The sequence below is a fragment of the Onychostoma macrolepis genome, chromosome 17 (genome assembly GCF_012432095.1).
Source record: "Onychostoma macrolepis isolate SWU-2019 chromosome 17, ASM1243209v1, whole genome shotgun sequence".
NCBI classification, from domain to species: Eukaryota; Metazoa; Chordata; class Actinopteri; order Cypriniformes; family Cyprinidae; genus Onychostoma; species Onychostoma macrolepis.
The window spans coordinates 28896965-28923454 of NC_081171.1; the positions used below are offsets into that span (position 1 = coordinate 28896965).

General features: G+C 39.5%; 2 protein-coding genes and 1 long non-coding RNA gene across 13 annotated transcripts in view; 1 reads left to right on the top strand and 2 right to left on the bottom strand.

Moving 5' to 3' along the window:
• ralgapa2 (Ral GTPase activating protein catalytic subunit alpha 2) overlaps positions 1-7168 on the top strand; it is a 187205-nt gene extending 180037 nt beyond the window's left edge. For 6 of the 10 annotated variants that reach the window (XM_058748533.1, XM_058748534.1, XM_058748535.1 and 3 more), the window contains one exon: positions 5252-7168. In XM_058748533.1, the coding sequence (XP_058604516.1) occupies positions 5252-5409 (158 nt within the window). In that variant the 3' untranslated portion in view covers positions 5410-7168. Of the gene's footprint in view, positions 1-1784; positions 1845-3308; positions 3346-5251 lie in introns of all 10 variants that reach the window. The other 4 variants (XM_058748537.1, XM_058748538.1, XM_058748542.1 and 1 more) reach the window with 3 other exon arrangements.
• Positions 7169-9255: 2087 nt separating this feature from the next.
• insm1b (insulinoma-associated 1b) lies at positions 9256-12625 on the bottom strand. Its single transcript, XM_058749624.1, has one exon. The coding sequence runs from the start codon at positions 11268-11270 to the stop codon at positions 9933-9935; it is 1338 nt and encodes a 445-aa protein (XP_058605607.1). The 5' UTR covers positions 11271-12625; the 3' UTR covers positions 9256-9932.
• Positions 12626-19161: 6536 nt separating this feature from the next.
• On the bottom strand, positions 19162-26432 carry LOC131523516 (uncharacterized). 2 transcript variants are annotated; one of them, XR_009266800.1, is made up of 5 exons: positions 26103-26432; positions 25913-25983; positions 25264-25310; positions 24211-24415; positions 19162-19614 (listed from the first exon to the last, which is right to left on the bottom strand). It is a non-coding gene; the product is annotated as an uncharacterized LOC131523516 (long non-coding RNA). The 2 variants fall into 2 exon arrangements; XR_009266799.1 differs by lacking the exon at positions 25264-25310.
• Positions 26433-26490: the final 58 nt, after the last annotated feature.

Sequence of the window (26490 nt, forward strand, 5' to 3'; positions counted from 1 at the left end):
CAAAATACTAAATGAATCCGGGTCCCAACAGGAAATTACAGGTTAATATCATTTTTGATTTCTAGACCTTGAAATGTCATGGAAATGAATCAAATCTTTAAACATCTTGGAAATGTCTTCTGTAGTGAATATATATTTTATCTACTTATGCTCAGCTCTAAAATATTTATGCTATTTGTGAGTTCAATCACTATAAAATATATTTTATCTAATAATTACATGACTGGAAATTGATTGGCAAACCGGTGTGGGGACCCTGAATAACAGTCTGATCAGTGTTATATAGTATATTGTTGTTTTTGTTAATCATTTTATTTTTTTATATTTTCTGTTTTCATTTGAATTTTGTGTGTTTTTTATTAGTTTTTTTGTTTGTTTTTAAATGTGTCTATATAGTTAAGTTTAGGTTTTTAGTTTTAGTTTATATCATTTTTATTTTAGTATGTCAACTAAACCATAATGAGAAATGTTCCCTTGCCAACTAGCTGAAATAAAATGAATTTGAGGTTTTTCTTACATATTTTTTGTTTGTTTCAGTTAATGTTTATTTTATTAAAAGCATTTTTAATTACCCTGTTTCTCATATTACAATCATAATTCTGAAAACCGTTTCATCTTCATTTTTGTCAGTTTTTCAGGATACTGTGGATTTTGAATCTTCAGTTATCTTTTTTCATTTCCAGAATGACACAAACTGTTCTCTTTGTTTGGTTGGGCATACAGTGCATTTTGTAGTTTATTTACATTATTTGTTCGACTTTGTTCTGCAAGTGGATGTTAATTGACCCAATCCCTGAATGCAGCAGTAACGGTGTAGTGCACTATTCAGGACACATTCTTTGGGATCATTTTGCAGAATGATGCTCTGACCGTTTTAATTTCTCTAGCGGTGGCCATTTCTCTTCTAGAAGGGCGTTGAAAATCGCTGCGGTGACCTCTGTTGACTTGCATAGGGAGCAGCTCACAGATACGCCCCCAGAACTCAGAGAGAATGAGAATCTCATCCATTAGACACTTCAAACTCCATTTCTCTGGCTTTCTCTTCTTTTGCATCTCAGGGTTTCTTGTACCTCCATCAAATACATCAAAAACTGCTTCCCCAGATTGTTGTTCTCTCTTTTGTTCTAATTGCTTTCTCATGTTCACTCTTTTTTTTGTGCTTAAGCTCAGTTGTCATTCCTGTTTCTTTTCTTTTTCTGTTCCTTCTGTTTGTGTTACAAAAACCAAAGTCAGTATTTATTTACTAATTAATAATTTAATTAATAATGTACCCATAAAATGCAGGCTTAGGTCGGAAAGAAGTCGTTCAATATAAGCTCTGTTCCCTAGCAAGACAGCATTATGATGATTATACTTATATAAGTATAACTTTATAATTGCACTTAAAGTATCAATTACAATGGCATGTGACCAATGTTTTCTATAGTTGATGCACTTCGGAACCATTTTATTGTTAATGGAATTCCTTAGAAAATAAACTGGATACATAGTAATTCACCCATTTTCATAATTTTACAATGTGACATGAAGTAAAGCCTTTGCTGTGGCTTCAATACAAAGTTGTTTCAGGAGATAACTTCTTATATAGACAGGTTCAAGAAGGCAGCTCACAGGGTATTGGAACAGAGCCATAGATTTCCTCATAAATGCATGGTCCAGACCCGTAGATGAGAGTTCAGACAGTCCTGGGGCCCTGGGCACCTCGTCTAGTCGGGCTTTAGCTGTTGTGTGGGTTACAGTCTTTGACGCTGCTCCATGTTTCACCACCATCTCACCCATGACAGCAGGCAGGCGTTGGCCAGGGATGGTTTGGGACGTGGATTACCTCTGGGCCAAGCTGGACTGTAAGATTTTCTGCCTGCTTCCTCCATTAGGCATGTGGCCCCACACGTCTGTTACACAAACCTGTCTCTCTCTGTCTCTCTCTCTTTCTCACCTTTTCAACACACCCTGCATGTTCCCTCTTTTATGACAGTGAACTGAGCACATAGACTTTCCTCCTTGTTTTTTTTTTTTCATTTAAAAAATGTTACACTTTTGTGGAATGAAGCACAGTATATCAGATGAGCTTATGATGAAGATTGCACTATTGCAGACCGTTACATCTGCTTCCAAATAAGCAACTACTTTCCAAGACAGCATTTTAAGCTGGATGGAAAGACTTCCCCAACCCCCCCAGCAAGGATGCATTAAATTGATTAAAAGAGACAGTAAAGTTGAAAAATTTCAATTTAAAATAAATGCTATTCTTTTGATGTTCATCAAAGTATCTGGAAAAAAATCACAATTTGCATACAGTATATTCCAAATGTTAAGCAACACAAATGTTTTCAACAAGAATATTATAAGAAGAAGAAGATGATGATGAATGATGCTGAAAATTCAGCTTTGATCACAGGAATGAATTCAATTTTAAAATATAATACAATAGAAAACAGGTATTTTAAATTGTAATATAATACTTCATTATTATAATATTTCAAATATTACTAATGTTGCTGCCAGTTGTCGAAGGCATGTCTATATGATGCCTTCAAATGCTGTCTATGTAGGCAGCTCACTAGGTTTTGGAACAGAGCTTTGAGGTCAGGGTCAACTATGTGTAAGGGAATAGAAATGTATGGTTGTATCCATGCAGGGTTTGGTGCCTATTAGTCATCTAATTGAGTTAAAAATATTGATTTTGAAAGCATTGATTTTGTTTAATATCATAGATATATAGACTAGTGTGTCTCATTAAACATGTACAGGTATGTAGGCCAGCAGCGCCTCACAAATATCATTTACACTCTCTAAAATATCATGTTTTGTTACTTACAGCATCACCTTGCACTGTTGTGACCGTTATTCCAGCGCAAACAATCAGCTTTGCTCAGAAATAAGAGCCTCGTGCTCTGGTTTGGGCCGAAGTCATTTCAGTTATGTAACACAAGTTTAATGCTCATATCGTGAAAACCTTTTGAAGCAGAGCTGTTAAATCACAGGTTTGTGTGTTTTGCATCCCGCAGCTTTTCTGTTCTGTTTCCTGTGTTAAACATTCTTTCATTCTCAGAAAACATAAAGAAGAAGTGAAGTGGGCCAGTGTGAATAGAAATGTGTTTCACCGTCTGCTTGTGTTAACAGCCACAGTCATGACCACTGTATATTATGTGTTTGTTACGTTTTGTGGTGTTGTTCTTCCCTCACCCCTCAGCATTAACATCTAACACCCATATTTTCAACAGCGTTCTCATTCTCTCTGTCACAAACACACACCCGTGATGGTGCGCAGCTTACGTGTTGCTCTATTGTCTTCTCTCCCTCTGTAGATTAAGTGTGTTACAGGTGTCAGTACAGTAACGGAAGGTAAGAGTTTCGGTCTGAACGGAGCTTGCGTTCTGTCACAGAGACCCCTCCCCTTTCCCCGGCTCGTCTACTCATCTTCCCCTCTTTATTTCCACTAATGAGCTGCGTCTGCTCGGAGCTTTTAAGGGAACACAGAAGCAGAGCTGCATTGGGGCTGGCTGTTCTGAGCGCGCTCTGATTATGGACGCCGGTGGAGTAATCGTAACACAGTAGCAGCATGAATGGGTCGCCATCCTCCTCTCCTGCATGTCTCTGCTTTATTCTCTCTATTTTTCCCCTCTTTTCTCCTGTTGCTTTGTCCTTTGGCGTGTGTCTGTTTGCCTGAGGCCACATCTGACACTAACACCTGCCCTACTGGAAAATGTCTTTGTCACTTACGCTTTTGTTCGGATTGCTGCAGGGAGCCAATGGGAATGAGGGCCACTTACTTAAAAATAAAATTATATATACATACATATATATATATATATATCATTTGACTCTGTATATATATATATAAGGCCAAACAGGAAATAATTATATAAATTCTGAATATGTAGTTTGGGATGAAATGTTGTAACCTTGATTATATACTGTTAGTTGCAAATTTGACTATATTGTTAGGTATAAATTTGAATATGTACCATTAAAGGTCACTGTAAAGTTCTAGATTTGGTATATACACTACCTATGGAAAGTTTGGAAGCATTAAACTGATTTCAGTTGAAAGGTTTATATTTTCATCCATTTTTTTTTCTTCTTTTAAACAACATTGCTGTTAAAAAACCATCATAGTTCTAAGTAGTGAATAATCATAATCATCATCATAATAAAGAATGAGCAGGTGTGACCAAACCTTTCAGTGGGTTAGTGTATTTAAAAAAGAAAAACGTACTTCTATCCTCCTGTGGAACATTTTGGTGTTCCACTCTTATTTTCCTAATGCGTATTTCTGAATAATAGTTAAAATAATATCATTAAAATATATTACAGAAAGTATAAAAAATAAAAAATCATTTAAAATATAATTATATATAGTTATTTTGTGTTTGGCCCCATGTTATATATGTTTTGTTTTGGGGTTTTTTGACAGTGTTTAATGAAACAAGAGAGCTTCCGATAAAGAAATACATTTCCAGGTTTTGCATGATTGATTTGATTCACAAGTGCTTGAATTAAACCTGAGGATCAGACGTTAGTTAGTTGATCACTGTGATGACGAGCGCTTCTGGATCTTTACGCTCTCCACCCGGCTCAGCTTCAGTGTGGAAACGTAAGATGGCCAGTCGTTTCTCGGATCGATAAATGACAGAAATCTCTGGCACGGCAGATAGTTCAGTCAGCGTTAGAGAGGAGGTGCGTGCTGGCATCCCGAGTCCTCCTGAGATGGTCTCTGTGGACAGCGCCCCGCACTCGTTTACTCCTCCCCGACTCCTTTCACATGCTGAGACTGTTGTTCTCCGCTCTCCTCCCCCTCTTTCAAAGAAGCCCTGGAGTGGAGGTCCTCTCCAATGAGCGCATGTTCCCCACACCATCTGCTCGCAGAAACTTGAGATGCCCGTAAAAAAAAAGAAACCGGTCGAAAAGAAAGAAAGAAAATAGCCAAGCAGATGCCATCTTGACAAAGCAGGAAGCTTGTTTAATTTAGATGCTTTCTGGAGTACCAGTATCTCAGATCGCCAGCAGAATCCATATTTTCTCTCATTCCATTGACGTTTCTTTTCTGCAGCAAAGTGGAAGTGCTTTGTAGAATGAGCGTTAGCAGGCTGATTTTGAGTTCTCAGCTCTTTACTTAATCTCCATTCACATCCGTCTCTATCAGAGGAGGTTTTCCGCTTCAGCAATGGCATGCTATCAGTTTGAAAGCAAGCGTATTAATATCATATATGATTCTTCACTCTGCGTGTAATCTGTCCTGATATCCCAGGTTCCCTCAGCTGCAGCACGAGCGCTGACCTCAGTGTTACTGTGACGACCAACGACTCCAGCGACCAGGTCTCGCCCACCATCCCCCGCGCCTCTAAGAACCGGGTTTCTGGAAAGCTCCGCCGCTCGGCCAGCGCCATCAGCAAGTCCTCCAACTGAACGCTTCCTCCGGCTGTCAGACTGCATTGTGGATGAATGTATCAATTGACTCTGTTTTCCACCTGTTTTTTGTTTTGTTTTTCGTTTCGTTTTGAAGCCGAGTAGCAGTGAAAGTTGTCGCAAAATTATGAAGCTTCACCTGCCGCGAAGAATGAGAAACTGAATTTACGCTGAAGTGAATCTGCAAATGTGAAATGAATTGCGATTTTCAAAGCAATGCTGCATTTGGACTGCGATTTGTCCCAAAAATGTCCTTAGGACAGACATTTAAAAAACCCTGAGGCATTAGCTAGTTTTTAATACTCGCATTGTCCCGTTCTTTGAGCTTTTCTTCATGTCAAACACTGAAAACTGAATCATTGATGCACATGGGAGAGACTTTTTGAGACGCTCTTACAGCGCTTTGGGCCAGTCTGAGAAAATACTGACACTTGAGTCATCAAAAAAGAGCCAGTCTCCTCCTTTTTCTATTTCAATAATGTAATCAGTGGCGTCTAAAGTACAACAGACTGCAATGAAATTGCTTTTGTTATTATGATTTACTTTTAAGCAACTTGTTTGATCATTTTATGGAACTGATTTATGCAACATGCTGAATGGAAAAGGCACATGTTTGTATTTCAGTCGAGGTGTAGCATGAATGTGTGCTCTTCATTTGTGAACTGAACCTGTCCCGTTCCTGTCATGTAAATCTACTCCGACATTCCAATGTTTTTGCACTCATTCGGTGGTGAAGAATGGCGTAAGTCCATGTTTGTTCCGTTCTTCCCTCTGTATTTGGATGTACATTGCTTTCGATTTGATTTGATTTGATAATATATAATATTTGTTTCATGTTGTGTGTTTTATATATATATATATATATATATATATATATATGTATATGTATATGTATATGTATGTACTATACCTGACTAAATGGAGGAGAAGCCTCCAGCTCCTCAGGTGAAGCTGTGTGAAGGGAGCTGTTCACAGTGCCTGTGTAATATCTGACCGTGTTTTTCCGTTTTAATTGGCCCCACACTTCCTACACGACGAGTCTTACATTTCACTTGAATGAGTAAATTGAATGAGATTGTCTGCGTTTTGTGAGAGCGGCTTCTGTCTGATTAGATGCTGGATGGGGGTTCTTTTCCACCTGCTTCCCCGATTCCCGCGTGCCTCTCCGAGTGCCCTTTGCCGTACCAGCAGCATGCCAGCGCTTCTCTCTCTCTCCTGCCGCCCCTCTCTGTTCCCGTAGAGACCCGGCCTGGTTGCCATGGAGGCCAGGTGTTACACACACTGCAGGCTCCGCCCAGGCTGCAACAGGACACATGTTGCACTACTTTGCCTTACCTGTACACTTGTCTTTATTGTCTTGCTTCGCCTGATACTTTTTCTCTCTTCCACGCTCTGAATGAAAAACGCTGACGAATGTATGCAAACCCAAAAATATGGGTTGAAAATACTGCAACTGGCCTAACTTCTGTTTGATGGTGATGACATGTTCAGTGTAGACTTTGTTGTTAGCCTTGTATATTGTGTCTCTCTCTTTTGTTTTTGTTTTTGTTTCTCTTTGAATGTTCTAAATTCTGAAGGATATAAATATATTAATGCCTGTAATATAATCTTTGTATAAGACATTGAAGATAAGGAAGCTTGAAGATTTCGTCATGACTTGTTAACATATCAGACTGTTTTTAATAGAAAAAGTAATTGCTTTATCTTTACTAGAAATGTGAAGAAATCGAAACATTTCATTAAATCGATTTGAAGTTCATGTTTATATGCATTTGTTTCCTGATTCATGGGTAGTTGCTGTGTCCTACGTTATTTAAACTGTTATTCTAATGTTTTTCTAGGAATTACAAAAAAAGCCACATTGAAAAAGAAATTGGAGCTGGGTTTGAAACCGTTTTCTCTCTGAAATTGCTAGAAAATATTACAGCAGGTAACGTTGAATTAAACATGAAGTTTTGAAGTATAAAGGCTGAGATAGTATTTTTCTGGTAGAGTATATTCTAATAATATTTAATTACAACTTAAAAAAATATATATATATATATATATATATATATATATATATATTATTATTATTATTATTATTATTTTATTTATTTATTTTTTGCAGTGTCTTTAAGTGAACTGCAACAAGGGTGGTTAAAAATGCTGGAAAGTAAATGGTGCCCTGTTCCACTAACTAAAATAGACACTTCAGTTTTAACCTAAATGTTGAATAAATATTACATTGATTTACTATTGGTCCACTAAATCTCCTCTTTGAAGGTATAGTTGACCCAAAAATCAAAACACTGTTGTTATTTCCAAACCTGTACGAGTGTCTTTTGTCACAAAATGAAAGTCATTGGAGTCGTCATCCTTCTGAGTTCGGCAAAAGAAATGAAAAATTAAGTCATTTTTGTCATTATCGAAGCCCTGTGTTTTATGCATGAAATACAACATTGATTTTGACCTCTCGCTGTCCTGCTTCTGACCTGGAGAAACTGTATGTGTGTTTGAAATCATCTTGTGAGAGAATGCATGGCCATATTGTGTGTTCGAGCGAGTGGGTGGAAGTGATGCTCGGGGTTAGAGGTTGTTCTGTTGCTGGAGCTGAGGGAATATTGAGGGTAACCTGACCCCCCTCCCATCTGTCTCCCCTGCTGCTCCGTGAGCACAGACGCGTCCCTCGCCGGCGTACAGGTGCACACGCTCCAACACCTACAGCTCATGCAGGTGGCCTCCAGCACACTCACATTTAATTACTGACTGTCTGTGTGTGTGTGTGTGTGTGTGTGTGTGTGTGTGTGTGTGTGTACAAAATCTGACCAAAACAACATGATTTTTTTCGTCCTTTTCTTGCCAATTGCGCTCTGAACATGCATAAAGTAATGGTTCTGCATAAACTGAATCGATAGTAAAATCATTAGTGACAAACAGATGACAGCTGTGGTGTGTGAACTTTACACATGAATATAATGTGCACAGAGGATTCAGTAGTTTAAACAATCAGATGTTCATTTTGTGAACTGATGACACCCTTTGATATTTGATTTGTATCAGCTTGTTTTATCCTATGTATTGACTCTTTCAGGAACATGTTAGGTTAATAGAGCACAAGATGGATGGGTTGCTTCTTTAGAGATATTTCATGGTCAAAATAGAAAAAGACCAGGCACAGAATGAAAAATGGGTCCCACTTGGCTCAGAATCAATAATGCCTGTGCTGAAATGCATTACAGGTTAATGCCCTTGTACATTTCTGAGTTCATTATTACAAAGGCTGTTGTCACTCTTTAAATGATTTCAGCTGAATTTACAGTGGGCCAACTACATTATTTCATTGATCAAGCAGAGCTTACATGGTGACTTCAGAATGACCTGACCAAATTAAAATCAATACTGCTGCCGTTTAAAGCATGGAAAGGGTTTGGAATAGAAACTGTAAAGGTTGGCTTTATATCATTTGAGCATTTGACACCTGTGATAAAACACCTTGTAGCTGCAATAACAGTTGGTCATGCTGCACATTAACTTTGCAGTAGTAAAAAAAAAACACCCCTACTTTGTTCTTAACGTCACGCATTTCTGTTAACTGTATAAATCTGTAGATAAATACAGGCTGGAACCTTTTACGTGTGTATGGAGTGACTGGCTCTTGCAATTACAATAATGTGCTTACATTGTGTTTAAAGTCCAAACGAAAGGTCGTTGCCATTTACAGTTCTCATATTAAGCGATAGTAACTGCCTATGTTATTCAAATAAACTATTGTATAAATAGTCGGCTACACTGTGGGATTGTGTGGCAAATATGCACGAACAAGAAGCTTTTTCATTTTGAAAATATTTTATTTGAGTAGACAACACGGACTCACATATAAAGCGCTAGGTAGCAAACATTTAGGAAAATAAGCTGTATACGTAGAAAAAGATTGCATCTATAAGAGCTTCACGTTTCAAGGGAGCGCACTAAACCCAAGACAAGATGATCTCGACACAACGATTCGACTGCAACATGTGACACGGGAGAAAAGTCACAATAATTTACACAAAGCCATTGAAAATAAATAAATACATAAATAAATAAAATATTACGAATAAACATATTACAATAATTTTACATCATGATAGTAAGCTGTAATTGTGTGCCGACATTCAAAAACAATCATTACACTTAAGAGTTCTTAAGGCAGTAGTTTGATGTATTTCTCTAAAGGCATTTCTGGCTACTAAAGGGAAAGTTTTCAAGATTTGTTGATGTAGTTTTCAGTACGAAGAGAGAGAGAGAGAGAGAACATTTCAGTCCCGTAATTCACATACTAGATTAAAGCTACAGACGTGAAACGCACAGCATGTGAATTCAAGGCAGAGGTACAGGAACATATCTTAGGTCTAGGAGCTATTACATTACCATGTGTGCAAGGGTTCTAGAAAAATACCTTTGTAAGGACCAAACTAATACTTTTCTCCAGACTTTTCTAGCGAGGGGTTGGATGAAGAAAATAGATGGTTCTAAAAGGACGGATCGCTGTGGGTTCGTCTTCAGCAGGCGTTACGCACGGGCATCTGGAGAAGGATGACTTGCCTGTTTTCGGTGGGGTGGCATTTGTTGATGTGCCTGGTGAGACCCGGCGAGCTGTAGAAAGTGGCGGGGCAGAACTTGCAGGGAAACGCCTGGGAGTCGTCGTGCAGGATGCGCAGGTGTCGCTCCAGACTCGCCCGGTTGGGCAGCTTCTCTCCACAAGCCGGACACGCGAGACAGTCCGCTGGGCTCAGATTGAGCGGAGCCGGGCTTTGGCTGTCCTCCGACGGCACGATGTCGGGGCTCTCCGCGGCGCGCAAAGCCTCTCCGAGGAGCTGATTTTGGAGCGCCTGGTGTCCCAGGATGTGCTTCCTCAGGTAGGCTTGGCGCTTGAACCTCTTCCCGCAGTGCTGGCAGTCGTAGAGCCCGTCGTCGGAGCCGGACTCTGACAGACCCGGACTCGGGGAGTCTCTGTCGCCGGGGAACTCCTCGGGGAACGGTTTGGCGGGCTGGAGGGCTTGTTTGGGCGCGTTTGGCACGCGCGGTTTGTGCCAGCGCCGGTGGGAGGCCAGGTTCGCCGGACAGCTGAAGACCTTCTCGCACTCGGGACACCTGTACTCCACCCGCACTATCCGGGAGCACTTGTGCTGTGCCAGAGAGAACGGGTCCGAGTATTCTTCTCTGCAAAGCTGGCAAATGAACTCCCCCAGGGGCTTGTTGGTGTTGCCCGAGGCCGCTCGGGGCTTCAGGTCCACGGGCCCCTCTTTGATTTTCAGGCCCAGCACCGGGGATGTGGTGACCTCGTCCTCGAAGTTGAGTTTGCGTATGGCTTTGGGCTTCTTGGCGCTTTTGCTGCTTTTACGCTCGGCGGCGTCCGAGGGAGGTCTTTTGGCGCCGGTGCGGATGACGGGCGCCGTTCCGCTCCGGTTGCTGTTGCTGGTGCCGATTTTCAAGTCGACCGGCGCGAACAGAAGATGATGGTCCAAGCTGGTGAGAGAGGCGGGAGTCGGGAACGACTCGGCAGAGACGGGCGAGCCGAGGTTGAGACTCCTCTCGAAATATTTCCTGTCGTGCTCCTTGCTGATGGGCCGGGTGGGGCTGTACAGGGCTTGGTACACCGTCTCCGGATTGCCGAACTGCACCGGCTTGGCGCTGTGGACCGGCACTGGCGCCTCTGCTCCGTCCGACGGGAACGCTGAGGTGATGCTATCCGGCTTGGAGGCGCTGGGCGCGGGTGGAGGCGAGGCGATCTGCGCGATCTGGCATTCTGGAGCGGATCCTCCATCCTCATCCGAGCGTATCCGGTACGAAACGAGCGCTGCTTTCTTGTTCCTTTTCACCAGGAATCCTTTGGGCATGATGAGACGAGGATGACAAGGCACAACGAGACGAGATCCAGAGCCACAAACGCGCCGTCCGCCTCCCTCCCTCTGAGAGATGCTTTTGCTCGTAGACGCATAGCTGCACTCTTTTTAAGCCGGAATGATGTTATTGTTCTCGCCCCTCGTCGCCGCGTCCTCGTCCAATCAGGAGCGAGCGAGAATCTCTGCGGAATTGCCCGTGGGAGGGCTGAGAGCCTCGGACCGGGCGCTACAGAGCAGATGTACCTGGCCTTTATTGTAGTAATGCGCGCTGCTCTCCGTTCACGGTCTGATGGAGATGTATGGAGAGCAGCGCGTGCCGCGGCTCTAGGGCGCAGAAGGAAATGTCACTCACTGGCCATCATCGTCGTCATCATCATCATCACAATTTCGAATGAGAGACAACAAAGAAAGTTCTTTTCGGAATGCTTAGTTTGGAGCTGTGGTGGGGAATGTCTTCACTTAAATCTTGACGCATGTCTCTGTATTATATATTTAGAATTATTTAAAAATGTATATCGGGACAATATGGAGCATTAACTATTTCAGACTGCAGATTTAAGTATGTATATGTTTCGACCTACTTTGAATTAAACTGTATAATTTGTCGTTTTCATTAAGAATGCATTTAAATATGTTAAATGCAGAAGTGATCAGTACATTACAATTGCATTTATACAATCATTTATCATGAGAGCCAATAATTGCAGCAGGCCTACGCAATGCAAATTATTACACAACCTAAAGCTGAAGTGAATATAGACAAGAGGAGGACGATTTTATAATAGTCATTTTGTAAAATATGCAGTATTATTCAAAATAAAATTAATCTTCGGGGGAAAAAAACACAATTTGGATGGGGTAATTGTTTTGTGTGATTGTGACGCCCATGTTTACAGTTTAAAGTTTCCGTTTCACGCGTATTTCGTGTAAATAGCTTTTACTAAAAAAAAAAAAAAAAAAAAAGCCAGCTCCACAAAGTAGTTACACATCGCATGTTATTAATTAATTTAGTGCGTATGAAACACGAACATGCTAAATTTGTCCAAAGCGCTTCCTGTGTTTGCAAATCTGGACATTAGAGAGATTTGTAATGCCACGCGTCTGTCTGAGGGCAGTATAAATCAGCTGGCTAACGCATGCATAAGTCATCAGAAGAAGCCCTCATCTCCCAACACAATGGCCGCGTCTGGCCAGCCGTCACAGGCTTTTTTTGCCTTTGAAAAGCAAATTGACCTCTACAGGGATACACGAACAATCTGGCCAAAAGAGAGACGCGTGCTGGACGCAATCAAAGATGAGCACTGACCTCGAGGTCAGGCCAGGGGTCAGCCATCATTGCATTTCTTCAAACCACCATGACCGGTGACAACTTCAGACACTGAAGCGTTTGCCAGAATGTTTTATTTAACGCTTTCCATTGCAGCGCAAGCTACACACATTTCCTGTAATTATAATTAACTACAATAGCTTAGTTTAAAAAAATAAAATTAAATAAATAAAAAAAAACACTTACAAAGTGTGTTTACAAGCAGCTCCACCGTAAATAAATTTCACTAGTGTTCACTTCACTGATGCTCTTCTAACTACAACATGTGTTCGTTTACTTTTAAATAAGATCATCCGTGGTGTATTTTCAGTCATAAACAGAAAAAAAGAGAGTCAAAGTTAGAAATGAGAAGCTGAATTCCAAATGATTTTAGTAGGCTACTCTTAGAATCATCTTCAGTAAGTTATATTTCAACAAATGCACATGGAAAGCTCTATCGCAGACTTTAACTCCACAGCACCAAAGGATCTCATTTTTACTCCGTGAAACAGTTGCTTTAAAATCTCTTTTGCGCGCATAATTGGACAGACGTGTTGCACGGGTTTGCATTCATCTATTGTTCACCTCATTAGCATAAAGCTGCTGTATGACCGAGTCAAATAATTGCTCGAGCATTGAGATATGCGCCTGCCACCATTCTCCCCTGCAGTTTCACAAATATTACAACACTAGCGGAGTTTAACACGACACGCAAGACTCAAATGTTCCTAAATATATCTAATTATAACATGCATAGTTGCGCTGAGCCATCCAAACGTTCTCAACATCATCTGAAGTTCTGCTTAAATCGTGCATCTGCACCCAAATGGATTTGCGCTCATCTAATCTTTAACTTCATCTTAAGTTCAGACTCTTCGCTCGTTTTCCTCTTATCGGAACATGTTTTGCTCTGTGTTAACATTCTGTGAAGTTTGTTTGTCTAGGTCTTACCCAGCACAATGCACTTCGATGGCATTTTAATGAGATTGTGTGCGTGCGCACCGGCCGTATGTGCGCGTGTTTGCTGTGTGGCGCGTGCTTGTCGCGTCTCATTTGCATACAGCTGCTCGGCCGGCGCGCGCCCCTCCCCTACTGGCCACGAGCCCCCTCTCAATGCGATCACAGTAAAGACTTATCAACGTATTACTCGAAACTCATAACAAGACAAATGTGGGCATCGTAACGAATGCCATACGAGTTCACAAGCTCAGTGCTTTAATGCCAAAATTAAAACGTAGACTAGAGCAGGCTTTATTACATCTGTGTGGGCAATATTGTTGTGGAGTTTGAAAATAATATTAATAGTTATTCAAAGAGTCATGCATTCCCTAAACAGACTTGCACACCCTAAACAGTTCAAATAAATAATCAAATCTAAATGTTTAATGGCTCAGCATTTGGGTTTATATAGCAATGTGTGGCTAAGGGTCATTTGCACTGCTCCTCCTACGGGCGGGCACATGCTATTACACCAACCACGCAAAACACTACATGATTATTTTCTCTCTAAACCTTCCAATGTTATGAAGCACTCTTTGAATCCGAAAAGCAAAATGGTTCATTTCTAGCTTATGTGAAGACAAAACAGATATTCTGTCGCAAGGATAAGCAAAGCATGTTAATATGTCATGATAAATGCACCATGCATGCATACAATTGAGTTGGAGTGGGAATATGATATTTACTACCCATATTACCAAACGGAACCTTGAATGAAACGTTTTATGAAGCAACGCTAAGGCCATTTGAGTGCAGAAAACATAGCCTAAAACACTGGGACTCAATGGCTGCTGTCCATGGTTCTGAAAGCAGCCTTTTGCTTCACAAATCACCTTCATGCTGCAAAATAAAGGTTCCAAAAGGTTGCATTTTTGTAACAATGCCATAAAAGTTCTTAAAAACTTCTACTGTAAAGAATCTTTTGTGCAAAGCATGGATGTTAAAAGTCCATCACAGAACCACTGATGCTAATAAAGGACCCTTTTAAATGTGTAGCAGGTCCATTTGCTTGACCACATTGACACTTAATAAAGATGATGCAAGAAGAGCATCAAACACTCGTTGGCATGCACATGCAACATACAATTATGCCTGCGCAGACTCTCACACAGGAACACAAATAAACGAGGCCGTGTTACGAATGCTGAATGTCACGTTTCCCAAACAAAGCATTTCCAACATTGACACACAGCTCGTTAGCTGCCATCATTTGCATTCCCATATAATTGTGCATCATCCTTGATTTGTATATGATCTTCCTTATTAGCCCATATAATGGGGTTAATAAGAGGCAGCTCATTGCACTTATCGTTTCTCTGCCGAGAGGAGGCAAGAACAGAGGCAGGACTTAATTAATTGTATCAGTCTTTTCATCTGCAGCAGTAGTGCTCCCACACGAACATTAATATGATTCTGCAAATGGAGGGAAGTGGTACAGCCTGGGCCAGAGACATAAAAGATTGGACTCAAATTAATTTAGGCCTAATTAGGCTGTGGGCGTCAGGGAGTGGTTTGCATAATAAGACCCTGTAAATGAGCTGAGACGCTTAGCTTAAGGCAATGTCTTTACGTCCGCCTTAAACTAGACATGACAAAGAGTTTGACCCATGCTTAGTTAGCGCAGGAAGGTTGACATGGTAGGCCGTGGTGTGGAGAAGCCGTAAAATAGACCGCAAGCCATCCGTTGAGATTGTATTCTAGCTCATATCCATAGTAATAAAACATATTAGTCATGCTGGAATCAAGACTATTCTAATATAAATCAAGACGGTAATTCCAGCCTGATCTCATGAGATAATGGAACTGTAAATATCTAAACTCACTAGTTCTGCAAGTGAACGATGCCTTGTGGTGCCATCACAAAGAGGTTTATTTCACTAATTCCATTCAAAAAGTGAAACTTGTATATTATATTCATTCATTACACACAGACTTTATTTCTTTTAATTTTGATGATTAGAGCTTACAGCTCATGAAAGTCAAAAATCAGTATCTCAAAATATTAGAATATTTACATTTGAGTTTGAATAAATGACCATCCCTACAGTATAAATTCTGGTTATCTCTTGTTCTTTGAAACCACAAAAATGGGGAAGACTGCTGACTTGGCAATGATCCAGAAGCCGAACATTGACACCCTCCACAAAGAGGGTAAGTCACAGAAGGTCATTACTGAAAGGTGTGGCTGTTTACAGAGTGCTGTATCAAAGCATATTCAATGCAAAGTTGACTGGAAGGAAGAATTTGGGTAGGAAAAGGTGCACAAGCAACAGGGATGACCGCAAGCTTGAGAATACAGTCAAGCAAAGCCGATTCAAACACTTGGGAGAGCTTCACAAGGAGAGAACTGAAGCTGGAGTCAGTGCATCAAGAGTCACCACGCTCAGACGTCTTCAGGAAAAGGGCTACCAAGCCACTTCTGAACCAGAGACAACGTCAGAAGCATCTTACCTGGGCTGTGGAGAAAAGAACTGGACTGTTGCTCAGTGGTCCAAAGTCCTCTTTTCAGATGAAAGTAAATTTTACATTTCATTTGGAAATCAAGGTCCCAGAGTCTGAAGGAAGAGTGGAGAGGCACAGAATCCATGTTGCTTGAAGTCCAGTGTGAAGTTTCCACAGTCAGTGATGATTTGGGCTGCCATGTCATCTGCTGGTGTTGGTCCACTGTGTTTTCTGATGTCCACAGTCAACGCAGCCATCTACCAGGAAATTTTAGAGCACTTCATGCTTCCTTCTGTTGACAAGCTTTATGGAGATGCTGATTTCATTTTCCAGCAGGACTTGGCACCTGCCCACACTGCCAAAGGTACCAAAAGCTGGTTCAATGACCATAGTGTTACTGTGCTTGATTGGCCAGCAAACTCGCCTGACCTGAACCCCAGAGAGAATCTGTGGGGTATTGTCAAGAGGAAGATGAGAGACACCAGACCCAACAATGCAGATGAGCTGAAGGCCACTATCAGAGCAACCTGGGCTCATAACACCTGAGCAGTGCCACAGACTGATCGACTCCATGCCACGCCGCATTGCTGCAGTAATTCAGGCAAAAGGAGCCCCAACTAAGTATTGAGTGCTGTACATGCTCATACTTTTCATTTTCATACTTTTCAGTTGGCCAAGATTTCTAAAAATCCTTTCTTTGTGTTGGTCTTAAGTAATATTCTAATATTTTGAGATACTGATTTTTGACTTTCATGAGCTGTAAGCTCTAATCATCAAAATTAAAAGAAATAAACATTTGAAATATATCAGTCTGTGTGTAATGAATGAATATAATATACAAGTTTCACTTTTTGAATGGAATTAGTGAAATAAATCAACTTTTTGATGGTATTCTCATTATATGACCAGCACCTGTATACTGCTGCACTCTCGATGGTCTAATTGCTTCTATTGTTCTCATTTGTACGTCACTTTGGATAAAAGTGTCTGCTAAATGATTAAATGTAAATGTGTTTTACACATACGATGGGAATTTTTAGGTCCACCTGTACACATAACCGTCATTGGGGCATAAGCAGATCATACGAAAACCTACGAGTTCATAGGAATTAGCCACTATTCGCCAAAAAGTAAAACAGATACAATGCAGTAAGATTGTGTTGGTTACTCAATTGAAATCTCCCTGCTTATTAAATTGCCTAACAAACAGCTACACTATGTAAATTTTCTTTTGTTTGAAATTTTCTGTCTCTCTATCTATCTCTCTGTCCAGTTCAGAATATGTTAATGTCTTCCATATGACCACAGTATCATGACCCTTGAGGTCTGAACAGGGTGTGATCTGAGACAATCTGCGATATGCTAATTGTGTAGAAATAAATTCTCCCTCACATGATGGGCGCATAAATCACCAGCATTCTCCATGTGCTGCTCTCGATCGTCAGAGCTGATTTGTGCTGCCGTGCCTCCGTCAATCACATGAACAGCCGTGATGAGCCGGGGTTGGAAGGGTCTAAGAGGACTGATGGAGATTACAAGGAATGTGATTAGATAATCAAATCGAAAACCCACTCTCGTTTGGCTGATTTTGTTTGTTGGGGTTCATAATCTTTTTTGAATTATGTCATATTTGACCTTATTGTAAGTTTCAAAATCATTGCTTTATTGTGAATAACAAATGAAGACAGAAGAAATTAGAAACTGAGACAAAATTTAGCTTTTTGCAAAACCTAAAAGTGAGTAGTGATCACCCATGCAAACGTTACCAGTCACAATGTGTTATGGGTGGTTGTTAAAGCATTGCTGGATGATTGCTAGAGTGTTAGTTGGTTGCAGGATGGTGGCTTACTGGTCAAAAGGTTAAAAGGTCAGAGGATCCCACCCCCAAGTGTCTGCCTCAATAGGTCTATAGTGTGCTAACGAACACTGCAAATACCAACCATTGCTTATAACCCTTCATAACTCATACCTTCGGATGCCAAATAAACTTCAAAATGGCAAAATAAAAGCAAATTTTATTAAATAACATTTTTTTTTTTTTTTGTACTAATGTTTGTTTGTTTTTCAAACTTTTTAACCAGCATAACTGGGCAGTTGCTTGTTTTCAAAAGGGTTATTATAGATGTGAACACTGAAAAAAAAATTTTTTTTAAATAAAAAAATCTATGAAAAACCTTTACGGTTAAAAAAAAAGGCAGCTGTGGTTACTAGAACTGCATCATAAAAATAGCATTTTAGATCGTATGTGTTGAACTTAAATTTACAGATTAAAATAAACAAACAAACTGATATGTCAACTGATACAATGTTAAAATACCTGCTGAAGTACTATGTTTTGTACCTTTATAACCCAGCAGGCACCTTGATATCAATTTGACAAATATTAGTCAAGACTTGATCAAGATGTTGTAACATCATTTTAAATTCAGTTTAAATGGCAACTTCTTCTAGTGATAAAAAATACGAAGTTAATCCCACACTGAAATTGGTTTAATGTACACTGTAAAAAAAAACATATATATATATATATATATATATATATATATATATACATATAGGCTACACTATAAAAATAAAAAATAAAATTTAAAAAAAAGTTGAGCCAACTTAAACTTTTCAGGCAACCAGCTTCAGCAGATTTTTGAGTTTTCTCAACTTTTCGTTTTAAGTTTATACAACAAAAATTTGAGAATCTCCCACAAAAATAAGTTGAGCAAACTCAAAAATCTGCTGAAGCTGGTTGCCTTAAAATTTTAAGTTGGCTCAACTTTTTTTTTATTTAATTTTTTTATAGTGTAGCCTATATGTATGCCAATATGTTCGATGATCAGTTTACATCAAATCCACATTTTTTATGTCTGTTTGATTTGTATATTTCACTTGTTTTTAGATGTAATTTTCTGTTTCAGTTTAATGTTATTTCAACATCAATTGCCCATTGGTAACACTCTCACAAATATCAAAAACTGATCTAAACTAAAGCTCATCACAAGTAGCGTTTCCACAAGCTTAAGTAAATACTGATATACAAAAGGTGCACAGAGTCACACAAATACAGAACATCATCCTGGTAACACACGTGTATAGTATTAGTATAGTTATTTCCATGGAAAACCATCAAATGTGGCCTGTCACATAGGGAGTTCCGGGAATGTAAATTATGTCACTGGAGAAAAAAAACAAAACTGTAAATTTACTGAAATGTCACATTAGATTTATTAAAATTTCTCACGTACAGAGAATTGCAATTTACTGTTAACCAATTAACTGTTTTTTTACTGTAGCATTTTTACAGTCATGAAGTTAATAAAATGAAAACTGTAGCCCAAGCGCCAGTCCCATATTAAAGGTTACCCAGTTAATGTGATCAACACAATGGCCAAATCTTTTATCCTGATGCTGTGTTTTTTGCACATAATGGGCCAATGCAAAAGGAAGGTGTATTTCGTAGTCTCCCTCGGTGAGATGGAGTGGATTTCAAATGTCACGTTGAAATGTCAATGGGGGAGTGTGGCTCTGGTATTTCACATGACAGGTGGCTCTATCTGAGGCCGCATTCCTTCAGCATCGCCAGCAGAGGTGAAAGATGCTCTGTGGAATGACAAAAAAAAAAAAAAAGAATGAATGAGAACGAGAGAAAAGGAGAGTGATGTCTTACAATCTTCTTCTAAAGGTTCTTTACTGGCATTATAGTTTCATTCCATAAAAGTTACATTCCATTTATAGTGGAAAAAGATGTTTTAAATTATGTTCTTTACACTACGAAAAAAATGGTTCTTTCAAGAACTGTCCACCTTTGGAAGTTCTTTTGGAGAACCAAAATTAGTTTTCATATGCACTGAAAAAAAAAAAAACCTTCTGCATGTAAAAAATCTGGATGAATTTTCTGAGCTAAAGTTAATGTAAAGTGGATGATAAATGTTCAAAGAGCAACCTCTGAGCAATAAAATAATCCTCTGTGTGAATCTTTTCCCTATTGTTTGATGGCAAGAAGGCGTTACATGATTTGATGGCCATTGTGCCTTTTCTTATTGACCTTTGTTGTTGTGTTGTAAATCTTTTTGTCTGTTCTCACCCTTTCACTCATTGTCTTTTCACAAACTAGCTATAAAAGTGGCCATCGTACATGCTAGAATGAGGCAGTCCATTACAGATTCCCCTTCGAGATCTTGGCTCCTAACGCTGAATATGATTGATTTGATTGCTTGATGACAGTCCCACGTTGAAGGCTCCAAACTTGACCCGAACCCCGCTCCATTGACTCCCGCCATTATTAGCTGGTGACGGACGCCCATGCTGACAGCCACTGAAGGGAGAAGGTTCCTGGTCATCCGTCTCTGTCCGAGGGGTTTTGGCGAGGGCGTCCTGCGCCGATTCTTCGGCTGTCCCTGTGAGTAATGTGAGGAGACCCTTCTGTCTTGCAGCACATGGCCAGTATGAAAAGGCCATCGGTCAAAGGGCAGCTGGTAAGGCCAGAGGAGAAGGTGGTGGCTTTCTGTGTGCTGTGTTAGGATGAGTATCCTGATTATTGCTCAAAATGATCAATACTGAACTTGCATGAGAAATAAGCTGTTCTTGTGGTTTTGGTCTCGAGATATCCCGTGTTCCTGTAGACACCAAGGTTGTGTGTTTGATTTCTATGGAAGACGCATGCTGAGAGAATATTTACCTGTAAATGCACCACGAGACAATCTGGATGAGAAATGTCTGTCAGATGCATATGTGTAAAAGTATGTAAAGCTCTCAAGCATCGCAAGTGACTGTCTCTGCACAAAGTGGAATTCATGGTTGTTGGTTCATTAAAGTCAGAATTGACCAAACCCGATTTCCTGGGCCAAAGTTATCCCATGATGATCCACGAAAAGGGTGGGACAGGCTAAAACATCCCAATGAAGCATGTCTTCATTTCTACTTTATCTTTTTGCTTCAACATTTTGTTGTGGAGAATATACATGAGTTGGACAAAATAATGTGAATACTCATTATTATAAAGGGTTAATATCATTTAAAACAAACATTGCAATCATCTTTTACTTTTATTTTCCTTTTCTATGTTGTCTGTATATCATTATATGTTGTGCTCAGCAATGTACACTATAGTACAAGCCGTGGGTAAAATGGGCAACTTGTAAATTTCCTGGAAGCCCATTTAGCAGGAGCATCTGTAACCTTCACAGCCCAATCGTTTAGTGTTTTTAACACAACAATCTTTACTATTATGACTGCATAAAAAAAAAAAAAACATCCCAGCAGGCAACTTGATATCAATTTGTCATCAAACTGATGTCTAGTTTTTGTAGTCAGTTTGATTTGCATATTTGACCATTACTTATCAACATCACTTATTCCTCAGACATTCTGCATACAGTAAATATCAACTGTATACAAAGTAACCAACATTTGGTTTTCAACCACTGAAAATAGGTAATATTTAACAATCTGAAAATGAAGCCTCATTGACATCCCCATATCTCTGGGACTAATCGATGTAGGGCTATGAAAATGAAGAGTTATAGGCATGCAAACTTTTGAAAAAGAAAATTTATGACACTCAGACAGGTACGCTCAATGCAGTTATTTTGACAGAAGTAAACGAGATGCATCTCTAGTTTCAACATTATTTGTTTTTCAGACATTCCTCTTTAAAAGAAAAGTAGTATCAAGTTTTTGCAAATTGACCCACATTTGGTTTTTGACCACTTAAAATTTACTCCTGGAGCCATTTTGAAATTCCAATATCTCTGGAACCAAACCACATAGAGCCTTAAAAATGAAAATGCCAAAAGGAAGGTTTGTTAAGGCCCAACATCTAAAAGGCCGTTAAGATATCTTTAATACTTCTTGAGTTACAGGCATGCAAACTTTGCTGTTTCTCCGTTTTTGAATGGTCACCATTGGCACATAATACAACAAAGATTGCTAAAGTCAACAGATTTTACTAACAGACCTACCAATCTCTGTGTAAAAATAGCATTATGATGCTGCCATCTTTCTGAAGTCATTTTTAACCTCCTGAAATTTGGCTTTGAATCCCAGGTGAAAATTGCCATTTTGACCCCTCTCTACAAAATAGTGGATTACTCAGTAAATATTCATACATGACATTTAATATTTTGGCTTTCATCACTATACATATCGGTCTTTCTTTAGAAAAAAATATTAACAAAATCAAAAATTTGAGCCGGGGACCTCTGGTTGAGTTGACACGGAATGACCCAAAAGAAGACATTTTGAAGAATCTAAACAGTTTTGGTTACCAGTGACTTCAATCTGCTTGCTAATTTACGATGTAAAGAAAACTGTTTCCATGTCCAAATCTATAATATATTAATACTATCTCAGCAGCCGTTTATGAGCACGGTTTCTTTATGTATATTGTATATCAGACATTTAGGCTATGTTTTTAAAAACTAACAGTGAATCTGGTCTCATGGTGTCCTGGACGCGGATATATTACATATTCAGAAAAAAATGAAATCACTGTCTGGCTGAGTGAGATTTCGGGATGGAGATGAGGTTCAGGAAGTACTACAGCACTGTTTGTTGTTTGCTTTTGGGACCTGAAGGAGTGTTTGGAAAACCGGTGACGTGTGACATCAGAAGCAGACTGCGTGGACCAAACAAAAAGAACAAAATGACACAATTATCAAGATATTCCAAAGAAAAACCGAGGCTGTTAATCAAAGGCCCGGTGTGGTGAGTATTGGCCTTCAGTTTTAATCACAGGAAACCGAGCAGTCTTTGTCGTTCGCTGCGATGGCTGTGAGCAGCGTAATGTACACAGTGACCTGATCCTGTGTTGACAGAGAGCCAGGTGCTCAAACACACGCAATCCACGACACACGTCCTATATAACACAAGACAGTAATTGGGCCATTTCACCCATTTTTCAGAGCCACAATGACATTCAATGATTACTGAAATGTCACAGTAATGTGAAAAAATATATTTATCTTTCCCTACGAGGAATATATTAGCGTTATTTATGAGCATCTTGAAAAATGTGATATGTCTGTTTGGGGAATATGCATCACTGTCATATACTGCTAATCTCAAACATCAAACACAAGACATGTGCGTTTTATCCACCTTTTCTTAACATATGAGCGAGTGACATTTGCTTCTAGTTATTTTACCTGTATAAAAACAGTCGGATTTGCTGCTTGATATCGCAAACTTTTAACTATTATAATCATAAACACGCTGGTTTGTAGAGCAAAATAGCTTTACCATTTACTGTACTCTTTCATTCTTCTAGTTAGTTACCTATACAGCAGCTAATGAATCGGAAGTCAGGCACATGTACAGAAAACAGCTAACTTCCACATTGCAAAATAAGGTGGATAAAACCCTCCCCATCAGCCATTTATGCTAATTTGGCACTTTGTCATAAAACAGGCTCTTATTCAAATAATACAGTAATGATGCATCCCATCTAGTGCAGAAACGGCTTCACCTCCCTTTAAATGTTTTTTTCAAATCGCTGCACATATCTGCTCTCATATCCTCCCTTCTGTATGCTAATATCCTCTCCACAATTGCACATGCCTAATAAAGCTTTACAAGCAAAAGTATCACGTCTGCCTCACGGCCATCGGAGCAGGGTATTCAGTATTTTCACCTGCTCTGCACACACCGCTGACCGGTAAACATGCCTCTATCCACACTTGTTTGAGGGCCCATCTGGTGCCCTGCATTAAAAGCTCCTATTTAAACAATAGGTCCCAGGAACGGAAAAGGGCAGATTGCGCCAGAACCTTCAATAAAAACAAGCAGTGCATGACATTTACCTCCTCGCACTGGCTTAGATCACCGCTTGCCCACTGTCCCTGCTTACTGCCTATAAAAAAAAGGCAATCTCAGGAGACACACTGCAGTCTGTCACTTTCTTATTAATATTACATTATTTAACAGTGGGAGAATATATAACACTTGCACAAAATGCAGTTATTTACATATGGATTTACTATAAAATTGGCATGAACGGTACAACAAATGCCAGCCTGCTTTCAAATTCATGGAAAAATGTAGCCTGCTTTATTGTCAAAGGCATTGGGAGATTTACATTGAAGAGATGGTGTTGGAAAAGAAAGTGCGGGCAGGTAACGTTGGTCTTTTGGGAATGGTGCCACCTAGTGGTGAAAACATGTTAGGTGGGGATCCGATACTAAATGAGGTATATCATACCTGGAGAGAACCGTCTTCTGTAACGTTCCCAGCAGTTGTTGTGAGCCACTTTCCTGAGCCGTAGATCGCTCCGGAGCTGCAGTATGTACAGACAACACTGTTTAGCAGCTGATGGAGCCACACACACTCTTATGACTATCTTGCATGAACTGTGTGACATGTATGGCAGGAGACAAGGAAAAATCCATTTTATGTTTCAATCCTCCTGTTGGGTTTAAAATAAATAAATACATTTAAAACTTACGCACACTGGTTCCCATGGAATTTGCAAAAACTAGACACTATTAGAAACACAAATGATTCATGTAAGAACTTATGTTATAGGTTGTCAGAGACTAAAAAAAATAATAATAAGAGCTGATAATAAAAAGAGCTGATAAAAAAAAATGTAAAAACTGTAACTTGAATGCAATGTAAGTCGCTTTGGATAAAAGCGTCTGCTAAATGCATAGATGTAAAATAAAATAAGTGTGAAATTTAATAATTCCTATCTATTTTAATTTGTGTTATTTCTATGGAGTTTTGGAAAAATGTGGCCCACATATTTTTAGCAAAATTAGCTGAACAGACACAAAGAAAGAATGAATGAATGAATAATTGTAACCCTAGTTTGGGGACCAATTCTCACCATTAACCAGTTTCTTATTAGCAAGTTGCTTATATGCATATTTCTAGCATATTGGCTGTTTATTAGTACTTAGAAAACTCATATTCTGCATGACCATATTTTGCATCCTTTATCCTACCCCATACCTAAACTTAACAACTACCTTACTAAATATACCTAAATACAAAGTAATTGGGAGTTTATTCAGGCAAAAGTCGTAGTTGGTTAGAACTAAGAATTGATCCCCAAACTAAAGTGTGACCAAAACAATGTTGTTGTTTTTTTAACTTCCTTTGCCTTTTTCTTATTTCTGGTTCTCAAACCCTTGTGAGGGTAAACTGGGTTTCTCAGACTTGAAAGCGCTTTACATGCTACAACATATAATAAGCGAGATCCAAAAACAGATAAAAGTAAAAGATAAGAAATTTAAAGATCAATCAACCCACTTGTAATGCTTGGATTCATATGGGCAGGAGGCAAACTGAGTTTAGATCTGTTGGTAGAGGAACAGTGGAAATCTACAGGATAATTCAACAGGAGTTTCAGGGTGAAGTTTATGCTCTCAGACTGCAGCTATGAGCCGTCTACAGATGCCTACGCAAATGAAGCTAATTAGCAACATGATGACATTAGTGTCTCTATGGGAATGGGAAGTGAAAGCAGACACTGGTTCATCACAAAAGAACATATCCTGGCAATATTTTGCCCCCAAATTCCTGTTTTTATTCTGAGCTGTGGAGATTCACTCCTGAGATTCTAGCTGTCTGTCGGTAAACTGTAAAAATTATTTTTCAATACTGTAAATAAAACTACTATAAAGATTACTGGAGTATGTTTTACAAGTGAATACTATTTCATGTTTAATTTAATGTGTTACTTGCCATTTCTTCATAATTAATTGTGAAATTTACCAGTGATTTTCTAATAATAGTGAAAATTGTTTCTACACATTTTACACAAATTACCATGGAAAATGCTGCTACTAAAAATGTCACAACTACCCCATCATAAGAGCATATTCACAGACTTTAACCCTTTCAGAGAGTTCAAGGAATGGTTCACACAAAGATGAAAATTTGCTGAAAATGAACTTACCCTCAGACCATCCAAGATGTAGAGAAATGTGTTTCTTCATGGGAACAGATTTGAAGCCTCCAATGGATCCTCTGCAGTGAATGAGAGTCCAAACAGTGGATAAAAGCACCACAATAATCCACACCACTCCAGTCCATCAGTTAAAGGGTTAGTTCACCCAAAAATGAAAATTAGTCTGTGTTTAACTCACCCTCAAAGCATCCTAGGTGTATGTGACTTTCTTCTTTCAGACGAATGCAATCGGAGTTATATTAAAAATTGTCCTGGCCCCTTCAAGCCTTTCAATGGGGCTAAGCGGGTGTTTATTGACAACAGTTCCGAAGACGTGAAATAAAGCGCGCATATCTGTAATAAAACGTCCCTCACATGGCTCCGGGGGGTGAATAAAGACCTCCTGTAGTGAATCCATGCGTTTTTGTAAGAAAAATATGCATATGTCAAACATAATAAAAAATAATTTCTCACTTCCGCTGACTGTGGGACGCGGAAACCGCGCGGGCAGATGATGTAGGACGTCAGTGTTGCGCGCGCCTCTGAGAAATGCAGGAGCGAAGGAAACAAAGTTTCCATACTTTAGC